This window comes from Ricinus communis, chromosome 4 (genome assembly GCF_019578655.1).
Source record: "Ricinus communis isolate WT05 ecotype wild-type chromosome 4, ASM1957865v1, whole genome shotgun sequence".
Lineage (NCBI taxonomy): Eukaryota > Viridiplantae > Streptophyta > Magnoliopsida > Malpighiales > Euphorbiaceae > Ricinus > Ricinus communis.
The window spans coordinates 29819121-29832624 of NC_063259.1; the positions used below are offsets into that span (position 1 = coordinate 29819121).

The following is a 13504-nucleotide window of genomic DNA, read 5'->3' on the forward strand; positions in this document are numbered from 1 at the left end:
TTCTCTGGCTTTCTTAATTTTCAATCTCATGTTGTAGTTATTTTAAGTACTAAAATTTCCTTAGGGTTTAAAATGATTACATTAAGATTTTACATATTTCTTGTAAGTCCATGTGTATGTCATGACCTATATACTAAATTATAAGACCATGTATATATTATTACCACCTATACATCAAATCGGTAATAATCAATACATACTTATTAGTTTTAAATAATTAAATATATATATCAATCATTTAATTTCAAAATATAAAGTTACTATTCATTCATTAGGGTGTACCCACATAGTGTAGTCATGTATTGCTCTTTCATAAATACTTGTTCTTGCATTTGTAGAATTTCAGACAAGAATAATGCAATAATTTTTATTTTTTATTTTTTTATTAAATGCGTATTATTCCCGAATTTGGTATTTGCATATATTTTACTTTTATTTAGTTAAAATATATAAGTATTATTATTATTATTATCATTATTATATATATATATATATATATATATATATATAATATGCAAAGTAAAATATATTAATACTATAATTCTTTTCTTAAAAGTTACAAATTTTCACAAATATTGGAAGAATTAACCTCGTATATTTTGATTATATGCTTGTAAAAAAAACTATATAATAAGTTTATTTGTGTTTATAAGAATAAGCAAATTTTATGCATCAAATATAACACTTTTTAGTGCATTTTTTTTTTGCTTGTATGTAATTTATTTCAATTTTAAAGGCATTGTATTTGTACAATTGATGCCCATTGTTGTTCAATGTACAATGAAATAGTAATGAAAGTATCAAATTAGAAATTGCAGCGACTTGCGAGGTAATTCGGCTTGTTTTAAAATATATGTTTTTGAGAGGTTAATATATTATTAAATAAGAAATCAGTAAATTTTAGTAAAAATAATACAAATTAATAATTCATTTATAGATTAAATTTTTGATTTTTAAATATGTGAAATTCTTTTTCTTTTCTTTTTTTTTTCCTGTAATTTTAGCCCAATTTCAATCCCAAATTAATTCGATTCAATTTGGTTTGACTCCTAACTTCAATAAGATTTGATTTCTAAAGAAATTTAATAATTTAATATTTTCTAGTTAGCTAAAATCTATTTAAATCGCATTAGTTTCTTTAGTCAGATATTTAAAATATAATTTTTTGACAATAATATTTAAAATATACTTAGTTAGTAGCTATTATTAATAATTGATAATGTATACTCGATGACTCATAATTGATTGATATTAAATATTAAATATATTATTATAATTTATCGCTGATAAAATTTATAATTATTAACACCTATATAAAATTTTACTTTCAACATATACAACATAAATTTATAATTTTAATGAAACGTGTTAATTATATACTGACATAAAATATAAAGTAAAACTTTTGTTACATAATATATGATTTTTATAATAAATAAATAAAAATATTAAATATGGTATCATATACTATTTTAATTTTATAAAAGTATATATTTTATTTCAATATTGGAAAAACATAAAATGGAATTTTAATAATATAAGAAATAATTTAATTGATTACTTTTTATAAAGAAATTTAAACAAAGTTATTATAAACTAAAATAGGAAGTACATTATTCTATTCTTTTGAAAATAAGAATTAGCATAAAAAATTTAAGTTAGAGTGTCATTAACAATATTTATTTATTGTGTAAATTATAGTTATTAAAAATTAAAAAATTATCAGCTATTTTCCGATAATTATCCTGAGTGGCTCATTATTTATTACCATGTGATATAAGTGTTATAAATTTTTAATAAAAGGTAGAATTAATATATTCTTAGAAAACTTATATAATTATGAAATGAAATATAAATATTATTAAATTTTCACACAAATTTCACGTAATTAATAAAAGAATAATTTATTATTCTATTTATAAATTTTTATCTAACGATTGTGATTAAAATTAATAAATTTAATAATTTAAAATATTTATAATACCGGTATTTTTGATATCAAACTATTGGCGACGGTGACTCTCTTATTTGTCGTGCTCAAAATATAATTAAATTCACTACCAAAAGCAGGGTAACATGTGAAATTAAAGAAACCTTAAAGGGCGTTTCAGTAAAACAAAAAAATGTCGTGTTATCTTATTTATATTTATTAGACAAGCAAGCTTAGCCTTTGCTTTATATTATATGTGCCTTGTACAAGAAAAATATCTGATTTCGAAAGTTTGACCCTGGGGAGTTAGGGTTTGGAAGTGTGCGGTACGCAGTTCTCAAATCGCCGTTTTACATCAAGGTAAACTTACGCATCAAAAAGAAAGGGAAAATTTCCAAGAGCTTTTGATTTTTATCGCTCGCTTATTTATCTTCGATTCTGCTTTTTTTTTTTTTTTGTTTTAAGCATGGTTGACGGTAACTTAACCGAGATTTTTATACGATCTGTGATTAATTTTAGTTGCATGTAATAGATCTGGTTGCTATTAGGCTAGATCTGTTATCAGGGTTTTATATCTTCCTTTAATTTTATTTTCTTGATTAATAATTGTATTGGAACGGATATATTTGGGGGAATTTGTTGTTGTTCCAATTACACAGAAATTCTCATGAATGAATGGCGAATAAGTGAAGAAGAAAGATTAAAATATAGAGATTTAACGAGGAAATGGGTGCAAATCTGTAAAAAATTGAAATAACATGTAGGAATTAGTTGGCTGATTCTGATGTGTAACTGGTTTAAAACCAACTGTGGAACTTGATTTGGAGATGTCTCACTGATTACTTGATTTACATGGAACAGTTCTAGGCAGCATGAGACCCATTTTCTGTGGAAACTTTGAGTACGATGCTCGACAGTCCGAGTTGGAACGCCTTTTCAGACGTTACGGGAGAGTTGAGAGAGTAGATATGAAGTCTGGTTAGTTTCTTCTCTTTATTTTTTATTTAAGTATTCTCTCTCATTTATTTCTTTCGCTGATATCGTCGTAGCACTAGCTTGTTCGATTTCAAAAGAGAGGGTAAGACCTGTTGTGGTTGATAGTATTATAAACGGACTGTAGCTACAATTCTGTGTTCTGAGGTCAGATGTTAAACAGCCTTACTGCATCGTTCGATTTGAAAAGAGAGGGTAAGACCTTTTGCGGCTTGCTGACTCTGTTAAAGGTTTTCTCTCATTACCATAATAAAATTGTGTGTTCAGAGGCAAGAAAGATCTACCATAAAATAATCTATTGTAAAAATAATTTGTATTGCTTGCTTAATATTAAAAAAATATTGTAAAGTAATGGATAAACAAACTCGAAATGAGCCTACAAGTCCAGCATCCAAGCAAGTCGCGGAGATCAGATTTCCATGCTTCAATGTGGCAGCTTCTGCTCGTGATGGTAGTTCAGCAGTAGACTACTCTCAGAATATGCAACTCAGAGACAGCAATCTTCCCTTGTTGAGTTCTAGTGGGGGTTAAGGATTTGTTAAAGAAAAAAGAAAGTGTGTTTTTTGAAGCATAAACCCCCATACTCAACATTTTCTTTGACGCAGGATTGTCTTGGGAAATCCTTTCTCTTCCTGGCTAATGGATGGGCTCATCAGAATTCTCTTTCCTGCCTGTGACGAGCTTCCTCTTCTTGATTTCAAGAAGAGTCACTCTGATCCGCAATGGCAGAACCTTACCAATTTTCCTGAGACATTATTGCCTTTCATTCCACACGAATTTTGCCCAGCCTTCAATTTCAGACATGTTTCCAGATAGAAACATTGACCTCGCAGCAGAGGCAGCAGAATAGATGGAGAAGGCTCTCTATTTTCAATTACCTACCATGTGACATGCACTTTTGGATTCTAGTTCCTTGACATCACTTAGTTCATCACACAAGGTCTGTTGCTACTTTTACTGGTCACTTAGTTTATAGATTTCACGAAGGTTGCCAAAATTTTATTCAATGGCTAGATTTTAGTTGGTTTGTATGCCGCTGAGTGAGATGATGACGTCTTGTATCAAAGAATCCTTTGACAGGAGAATTCTCTTTCTTTTTAACCTGCATGATAATAACAAATTTTATTCATGTCTGTTTTTGTTGTATTTAGGATTTGCTTTTATCTATATGGAAGATGAGAGGGATGCTGAGGATGCAATTCGAGGCCTTGATCGGATAGAATTTGGCCGCAAGGGTCGCAGGCTTAGGGTTGAATGGACTAAGGTAATACATATTTTCATGCATGTCAAATCCCATGTTTCTAATTTTAAAAAAGATATCTCATGTTTCTTTGAGGTAAACACATCTCACATTATAGATTTTTTATTTTTGTCTTGTAGCAAGAACGAGGCATCAGAAGGCCTGGTAACTCTAGAAGATCTTCAACTAATACCAGACCATCCAAGACATTGTTTGTCATCAACTTTGATCCTCATCATACGAGGACAAAGGACTTGGAGAGGCACTTTGAGCCCTATGGCAGGATAGTGAGCGTTAGGATTAGGAGAAACTTTGCATTTGTTCAGTATGAATCACAGGACGATGCAACCAAGGCATTGGAAGCTACAAATATGAGGTTAATTTTCCTATCCCGGAATATTCCTCCCTCCTTGTTTCTTTCCTACAATGGTTTTCTTCCTCATTTACGGAAGGTGTGAATTATGTTGTATTTGTTTAATTTTGCCTTTGTGGTTGATCTGTCTGATTTAAATTCAAATAAGCATGTGTAATAAATTATGCTGTGTTTTCCTTTTTCCTTTTTTGATGTGCAGCAAGTTAATGGATCGAGTTATTTCAGTGGAGTATGCAGTTCGGGATGATGATGAGAGGAGGAACGGGTACAGCCCTGATAGAGGTCGTGACAGGTCACCCGACAGGCGAAGCCATGATAGGAAGAGGTCTTCAAGTCCTTACCGAAGAGAAAGGGGAAGCCCCGATTATGGCCGCGGCCCTAGCCCTGGTCCTTACCGTAGAGAAAGGGCTAGCCCAGATTATGGTCGCCGTCGCAGCCCAAGTCCTTATAAGAGGGACAGGGCTAGCCCTGACTATGGACGGGCTTCAAGCCGCAGTCCTTACAGGAGAGAGAGGCCTGGAAGTGATCATGGTCGTGGTTCCAGCCGTAGTCCTTACCATAGAGAAAGAGCTAGTCCAGACAATGGCCGTGGACACAGTGCCAGTCCTTACCAAAGGGAAAAAGCCAGCCCGGATAATGGTCGTGATCGCAGCCGTAGTCCATATGGAAGAGAAAGGACTAATCCTGACAATGGTCGTGGTTCCAGTCGAAGTCCATACGAGAAGGATGTGAACAGTCCTGAAAATGGTCGTCGAACCTCTCCAAATTCCATGCATGAAGAAAGGGATAGCCCCAATGAAGGTGGAATTGAAAGCCCCATGCATGAGAGATTTCAGAGGTTGTATACATTTTCCTTTTCTAGTTTTTGCTTGAAATATAGATTCTTGCAATTAGCTAATGGATTTCTTTTAAAATGCAGTCGTTCACCCCCAGCAGATGAATGATCCGGTGCTTTAGAAAGAAGTGATGGTCCTGGGAGCTGGGCTCAGTTGGCAGTGTTCCTTTAGTTGCTATTTCCATGACTGACACTTATGAAGTTAAGGACAAGTTATGATCTTCATTTTGTAATGTAGAAAGTAGGAATTTGTAGTTTTCTGCTTCTATTCTGTGGAAAAAATTTATGGGTTTCTTTACTGCTTTTTGAACTAGAAGCCTTTATATAAAACATGCGACTTCTGCCCCATTGCATGATTTGTGCCGATATTTTGCCACTTTGTATGCCTGTGGTCATCGTTTTCTCTTAGGATGGATGGAGTGGGAGCCGCCTGTGATATTATATCCTCTTGATAATTTCTAGTGCGGGGCTATTTATTGGAAAAGAAGGGCTCGAAATATTACTTTGGATCAAGGGTCACTCTGTATGCAATGCAGGTCCAATTAAGGAACACATCCTTATTAATTAATAAAAATACTTAAGAGAAAATATAAGAATATAATTATTCTCTCACTTTCTTACATCACTGGCTCTCTCTTTTCGTCCTCTGTTTCCCTTTTTCTCTCAAATTAACCATAGAAAACAGAGAATCCATTACTATCAACAATGAAATTGGATAAACCACCAGGAAATTGAAGAAAGACAGTACCACCACCAACGAATCCTTCATTGCCCTCAAACCGCTCTGATCAAAGTGCTATTTCGTCTACTCTCCGGCGTTGCACCGACATTATCATCAAAATGCTGTTTCTGTCTACTCTCCAGCGTTACATCAACAATGATATTCAATGGGTCGTCGCTTGATCTATGGAATTATTTTATCAAATATTTTTTTTTTATTTTCTTTTTTTCAAAGTTTTATTTTTGTTTTGTTTTCATAAATTAAAAATAAAAAGAGATAAGTTAGGTGTTTAAGTTTCTAATTTTTAAAAGATTGGATTTGATTGGTAATTGTTGAGTGGAACTAAATTTTGAGAGAGTAGAAAACATAGAAAAATAGAAAGAAATTATTGACGGTTGTGGCGGATGTTGTCTATGTCGTTGTTGCCTGTTATTTCAGTCACTGATATGGTTGTTGTTGATGCTTATTGCTATTATTATTAGGGGGGTGGTCGTTGTTGTTGCAAGGGGTGGTTGTAATCTCTTTTACCTTTAGTTTTTTACTATTTCTTTAGATTGTATAGATCTTTTTATTTTTGTCAATTTATATGTGTATATTTATGTTCACTAAGTGTAAGACATAGATTGTCTTACGCTAAAAGTTAAAAAAAGAAAAAAGACTATTTTGAAAACTAGTCAATAACGTCCTTCTATAAATTCGCTTATATAAGCCTTGGCTAAAGTTGTAAAAATAAGAATTTGATTGTAATAAATTAATATTAAAAGCAAGTACCCTTTTTTGAAATATAATTAAATGTAACTGCTGCAGGAGGCGGTTGTTGAAGGCGGGGCAAGCGATATAGTTGATGGTGGCCCTGGCGTAGGTGGCGTTGTTAATGGCAGATAGTTTATAGTTGATATTAATTATTGCTAATAATATATTATTTATTAATTTATTATAAGAATAATAGTTGATTTTTAAATTTAATTTAAACTATATTTCTTAAAAGCTTTTTTAGTACACACTTTAAATAAGAAGTATAACTCATTCTCTTTTTTTCTTTAGCAGGAAAAAACTGATTGAACCGAAGATGCTAAATTATAAGCTTAAGCAATTATAAAAGATCAAAACAACTTATTCAGGCCCGTCCGCAAAGTTTAGTGGCTAAATTGACTCTCAGTCCTATTACTTCTGCTCACTCATTTCCAGGTCTAAAGTATTGGGATTGAGCTGCTTTTGTTGCACAGTTTTACAAATAGTAAAGAAACTTACCAGAAGGGGATCTAACCTCGATAGCGAGAGAGACCTGAAACAACATTTGGTTATGGTTGAACATGTATACTGAATCTTGGGAATGTTTTATGGTTTTTTAGTAGAAAAGATTTGGACAGAATGAAGAGTGTTGATACCGTGCAGAAATGTTTGCCATAAACTTGATTAATATGGGCCGGTTCAGTCCAAGATTGGGTTAGCCATGGGTTGTGCATTTCTCAAAGTGAAGGCCTTGTGAGTCTTGGAAAGGTTCTTAGCAGTTGAAAGCCTCTTGTATTTATTTGTTTTGTCTAGGGATAAAAAGAAAAGAAAGGAGAAAAATAAAATTAAAAAAACATGTTACTTATGAAGACTACCATTAGAGAGAAACTCGTAGTCGAATAATAATATCAATTAAACTAGAAATATATAATTCTATATCATTTAATTGAAAAGCAGTGTTCGAATGAAGAAGAAATGAGTGGTCCAAGTTGGTAACATTTTTGTTTCTTTTTTTAGATTTCCTTCCAATCATTCACGAATGCCAAGGTAAGTGCAAGAGCTTTCACAGGCTATTTTTATTTTTATTCTTCGAATTGCAAAAGTTAATCTAGGCGAAAGCGTGGATTCCACGTGCCACTGACAGCGCCTAGGCAATTTTAAGATGGTAATTACACTCCAGATGTACAGATCACAGAAAAGGAAAATGATAAAATGGACCCAAAAGAACTTTTGATTAAAATGACCGTAGGATGGTACTGTTTGACACATGTCGTTATCTCAATCATCAAGCCCCGTGTGCGCTATTGCTTTTCGTGGAAATATACATCTGCCGCTCTTTCTCTCGAGAAAGGATCACATTACCCCTAACTTATATCTAAAAATTAAAAATATTACATTTAATTTTTTAATAAATAGTTGTTGAATTTAAGTTTAAGAATCAACGTTGAATCTGAATTTTTTTGGTAAATAATTTTCTAGATTTATATTTAAGGATAAAATAATTTTAACTTTAATTTTTTCAAAAATTTAAATTTATATTATATTATAAAATTAGAAATAATATTATTTTATTAATTTATTGATATAAAATCTTGTGATGTAATATACAAAAGCGTATCTAAAAAATTTTAAATTTTGAATATAATAAATAAAAAATATTAAATATTAAATAAGTTAAATCTCAACTAGGCTTATAATTTATTATTTTTGAATCAATTAAATTTAATTTTAAAATTTTACTAAATATCTCTTATATAATGCGTCACTGTGTATTATATCAGTAAATTGATAAAATAAATATTATTTTTAAATCTTATAATTCAATTAAAATCTAAAAATCTAATGTTATGTTACTTTAAAAAAAAGAAATTGGTGTATTTGAGTTGGACATAAATTTATGAAGTTATTTGATGAAAAATTAAATTGGATGTATTTGATTCTTAGGCATAAATTTAAAAATTATTTATAAAAATATTTAAATTTGATGTATTTAACCATTTAATATTTCAAGAGGCAAATTGACAATTGTCTCAAACTCCCTATGCATCTTCACAGTGTTTTTTTTTAATATTTCTTAATTTCTTATATTCAATTTAGTAAATTGGATATCCTTTTTAATTATAATTCATTTTCTGAAACACTTTTCATTATCATGAGAAATATTGAATTTTTACTTTTTTCACTTTTGATTTTCGGTAAAAGAACAGAATTGAAAATTTTTCCTCGTTTGTATAAAGATTGATTTAAGGAAAAAGAGAATGGAGAAAGTGGTTCTAGCTTCCCGTGGCGGTGGAGGATAGTGATCGCGAGCAGAAAAGGATAGAAATAATGTGAAATATCGATTCAGCCCCTGAATTACATTAGCCTGAGAAGCGGAATTAAATTAGAAAAATTGACTAATTTGATCTATCCATATAAGTTTGAGGGTGAAATGACCTTTTACCCTTTTGATATTGGTGCAGAGAGACATTATCGTTATTATTAATTTTTGGTCGTGGTACGTTTAAAGATGTACCTCAATTCTTAAAAAAGGTGTAGTCCACGGTGGTCCTTATTTTCCTATGTTTACGTCATCTTTCATCTTCAGACACGTTTCGATATCTTCTCATGGAAATAGCAATGTGAATTTTGGTTTTATTTTACCGAAATAATAAAAATAATATGCCACGTTAAAAATCTGGCATCCGATGTCCTTTTCTTGATGTCAACTTATTGGAGAATCCATCTTTATTTTACTGGGTAAGATACTATGTAATCCTATAAATGGTGCTGCTGTTCTTCCTTATGGTTTGAAATTAAATTTCACAATTTAAAAAGAAAAAAGAAAAATCATTTTGGCACTCTTTTTGCCTTCCATTAATCCACTTCGTACACAATCTTTCAGTGATTCTTTTTCTTTTTTTCTTCTTATTGTTAAACATTCGACAGTCCTAATACCATGTGAGTACTGCAGATTATTCTCTCAAAATAAAACACATTTTTTGACTTTTATTTCTAAATCAATACTAATTAAAAAGCTAAAGATTCTATGCTCATCATGTATACATTGACTATTTCTTTTTAGTTGAAAGAACTTACGGCAAAAAAGGAATAGAATCAAACCTCCATCATGAAATGTCTTTGACATGTTAGTCATAAACAAGTACTAGTTACTAATCCTTGTATATGAAGTAATTAAGCTTTCTTTTCTAAAATTTATTATTTAAAACTAAATTTTTATTATTTATGATATATAAAGATGATAAAAACTGATCAAATATTATTCAAATACAATATTTTTTGATTATTTATTATTTAAAAAATTTACTAGATCCATTATGAGTTTTAAATTAATTAATTAATTATTAGACAAGTTATTATAAAACTTAAAATATTGTATTTCTTTTATTGTTTTTCAAAGGTAGATTGCCAACCGTGATTCATAAAAAGTAGAAGATATTTATGCTAAACGTGTGCAAACAACAAAATGGAAATGACTCCTAACAGTATCCGGTGCTCTAGGAGAGCAGACGGGTCCAAATTATGAGAAAAAGGTGGAGCAATTATGGTAAGAGCATCTCTAATGATGATATTTATTAAAGAATATAATCTTTATAACAAAAAAATTATCTAAATTTAAGGGACTATTTATTTATTTTTATTTTTATAAGAATTAATACTTTTAATTTTTTTTTATTTTTAATTTGTTAATAATAAAAAATAAAAATTATAAATATCAATTAAAAAAAATATATAAAAATTTATAGTATATTTATTAAATAGAGGGTAGAAAGCAAAATTTGGTTCTCCATATATAAATAGTCAAATTAACTATATATTTTATATTTAAAAAATAAATAATATATTAAAATATCATCCTATAATATAATTTTAGATTAAAAATTTAATATATACAAAAGAGTATGGAAATGCTTTAACCACGTCAAATTTTATGGAAGATTACTGGATGCACGTGTGAAAGTTCTCAAAGTTGTGTTGCACGTAGCTACTTACGTAACCAAAAATGCTTAGAAATCACACGTACAGTGTCTGTGTCTGTAGTGAAGCAGGTAAGAGCCAAATGGGAATGTGTCTTTTGGGCAAGAAGACAAAGTAAACCACAAAACAAGATGATTAATTAAGAATCCAAGCATTGTCTTAAAAGTAATTAAAAGACGATAATTCATAAAGGAATTCTAGACTATATCCTTCTTTTCCCAACACGTATCAGCTGAGATCTTGTGTTTTCTTCTTTAAAACCAAAAAGAATTCTTTGATAGCAACCAAAGAATTCTAGATAAAACATTCCTGTATATATTGTTTGACATAGAATTAGCGTTTCTTTGTATAGATTTAAAGCTTCATCTTTTAGGAGTTAGGACAAGTGATAAGAATGACAGCTTCTATGTCTCAGAACAATCTGTAAGCGGTTTAAACAATGAGATCCTTATACCTCTTGTTAAAACCTTATTGGAACAATTAAGTAATGCTATGCTGTTTGGCACATAGAATTCTTTTGGGATAATTAAGAGGTAGGAGGACTAAGATCACTGTAGTGTTTGCTTGTTTCATTTTTGTCTTCATGTCACCAAACAAAACCAAAATCATAGTTACAGCTGTCCTTTCTCCCACAGATAGACAGACAGAGCAAAACAAAAAAAGACATAGTGAGAACTGAGAAGTGACTTTGTACCTATCTCTTTTAACTTATACTTCCTCTGATAATTCAGGCTGTTGTCTTTGTTACTTTCTGCAAGCCTCTGTGTAGAATGTTTTCTTTTTCCAAGTAGTAGTGATGTTTCGATTGCGATTAAACTGGTTAATCCCTATATATTGCTTTCATGTTTGTCTGAATTAATAATACCAAATGAGAACATATAGAAAGAATACAATTATTGCCGTTCCTTTTCTTTGCTAGTTGCTTCAACGTAATTTTATTTTGGAATTTTTTTTGCTAATCCTAGTATACGTCCCTATCTGTATACCAACCCGACAGATAATTGACATGTATTCATTACTTTTAAATAATAGAATGTGGGTCAATCATTAAATACAAATATTTAAATATATATATCTTTTTTTTTGTGGTGTATATAAATACTAAGTTTAAATAATTTTCTTTTTAACTAAAAGTGTTTCGACATTGCTTAAAATAAAAATTCACTTGGTACAAATATGAGGATTTAAATCAAAACCTCTACGTTTTAAGATCAAATATTTTTTACCATTTAAATTAATCTCAAGTGTATTAATAACAAAAATTTATCCAGCAAGAAATATGATGAAACTAGAAATGTCGAAATAGCTATTCAGTTTCTTTGTGTGGACTGTCTAAATAAAATTAATACAGTGAGATAATAACGTATGTTTTTTTCATATCAAAGATAATCTAATTTGAAAGGGTATACCTTTAAATTTAAAGTGCCAATTTCCCTTTTTCTTTTTCCTTTTTTCAGACAATGTAACAAAAAATATTAAATAAGAAAGAGTGTTTGCATGGTCAACAAAGAAAAAATAAAAAACCGAAAGCAAAGATGAAGTATTCTGTTTTACATTATTTTCACATGAAACAGTTTAATGGAAGCCCAAACTTATCTATGGAAGAACTTTTCCTATGGGTCGATAATCTGCTATCGGCGTAGTTCATGATGTTAAAATTGCTATCCTTCATTTTTAATAAAGTTTACGTTATTAAATCTATTTTCTTCATGCAACGTAGAATACAATCGATTTTCATAACCTAAAACAGGTATACTATTTCACCTTTCATTGATTTGGATTTATCTTATCATTCTTGAAATCAAATGAATCTTTATATATCCATCTCAAATTTACATTATTTTAGTTGATTTTTGTATGTCAAGATCTTCAATGGTCTAATTTCATTTGTTTTCAGTTTAATATCAATGAGTTTTGAACCTCCTGATCTCAAATACTTTTTAAGACATTTCAATGTTTGAATTTTGTATTTCTTGCACATTCCTTGATGCAAAAGCATAGAATTTAGGATAAGCAACTCTCTCGGCAAATGAGGCAATTCTTAACTAAGCACTTTTCAACTGTGTTTCTTTTTCTTTTCTTTTTTTTCCCAACTTTGTGCAGATTTTAGTTGCGGTTTTAAGCTCTCCTTTTCTTAGTCATAGTGTATTTTCCAAATTACCACTGTATGAATCCAAAAGAGATGCCACCACCGAAAGGTTTGATCAATGCCAAAAAAAGAAAAAAGAAAAACAAGAAATAGAGAGAGAGAAGAAAAAACAAATGAACCATCACCTAAATACATACAAAATTGGTGGGACTAAAATCCGTGTGAAAGAATTTAGTTGACATTCCAGGTTCAACTGAGTTTATTACAAGGCGAAAAATATTACAAAAAAGCATATTTTACGGTCAAAAATTCAAGAAAATTTAAAGTAATTTGAATTTGAAACATGAATATCAGTGGAGATGCGGGAGGGTCTCAGCAGGCTTATAGTTTGCATAAACTTTGATTTTATTGGCAAAGTATCTTACACGTTTTCACGACCAACTGTGCGTAAGCTTCGAGTCAAATGATGGCGATACTACGGCAGTTGAGCTGTGTGAGTTGTGATAAGGAGTTGGAGATACATCCATTAGGGCAAAAGAAAAGGAGTAGAACAGACCACTAAATAAATTGGTGTGCATGGAACTGGAACCATGACTGCCATCCACTTGGCTTT

General features: G+C 30.4%; 1 protein-coding gene across 3 annotated transcripts; it reads left to right on the forward strand.

The window, feature by feature from the left end:
* Window positions 1–2133: 2133 nt before the first annotated feature.
* On the forward strand, window positions 2134–5719 carry LOC8258298 (serine/arginine-rich splicing factor RS40). Of its 3 annotated transcripts, XM_002510796.3 has the most exons (7): window positions 2205–2290; window positions 2792–2908; window positions 3529–3863; window positions 4075–4187; window positions 4304–4539; window positions 4736–5374; window positions 5456–5719. In XM_002510796.3, the coding sequence occupies exons 4-7, from the start codon at window positions 4092–4094 to the stop codon at window positions 5478–5480; spliced, it is 996 nt and encodes a 331-aa protein (XP_002510842.1). In that variant the 5' UTR covers window positions 2205–2290; window positions 2792–2908; window positions 3529–3863; window positions 4075–4091; the 3' UTR covers window positions 5481–5719. The 3 variants fall into 3 exon arrangements, with proteins under 3 accessions (XP_015580850.1, XP_002510842.1, XP_015580852.1); XM_015725364.2 differs by lacking the exon at window positions 3529–3863 and having other exon boundaries at window positions 2134–2290; XM_015725366.3 differs by lacking the exons at window positions 2205–2290; window positions 2792–2908 and having other exon boundaries at window positions 2925–3863.
* Window positions 5720–13504: the final 7785 nt, after the last annotated feature.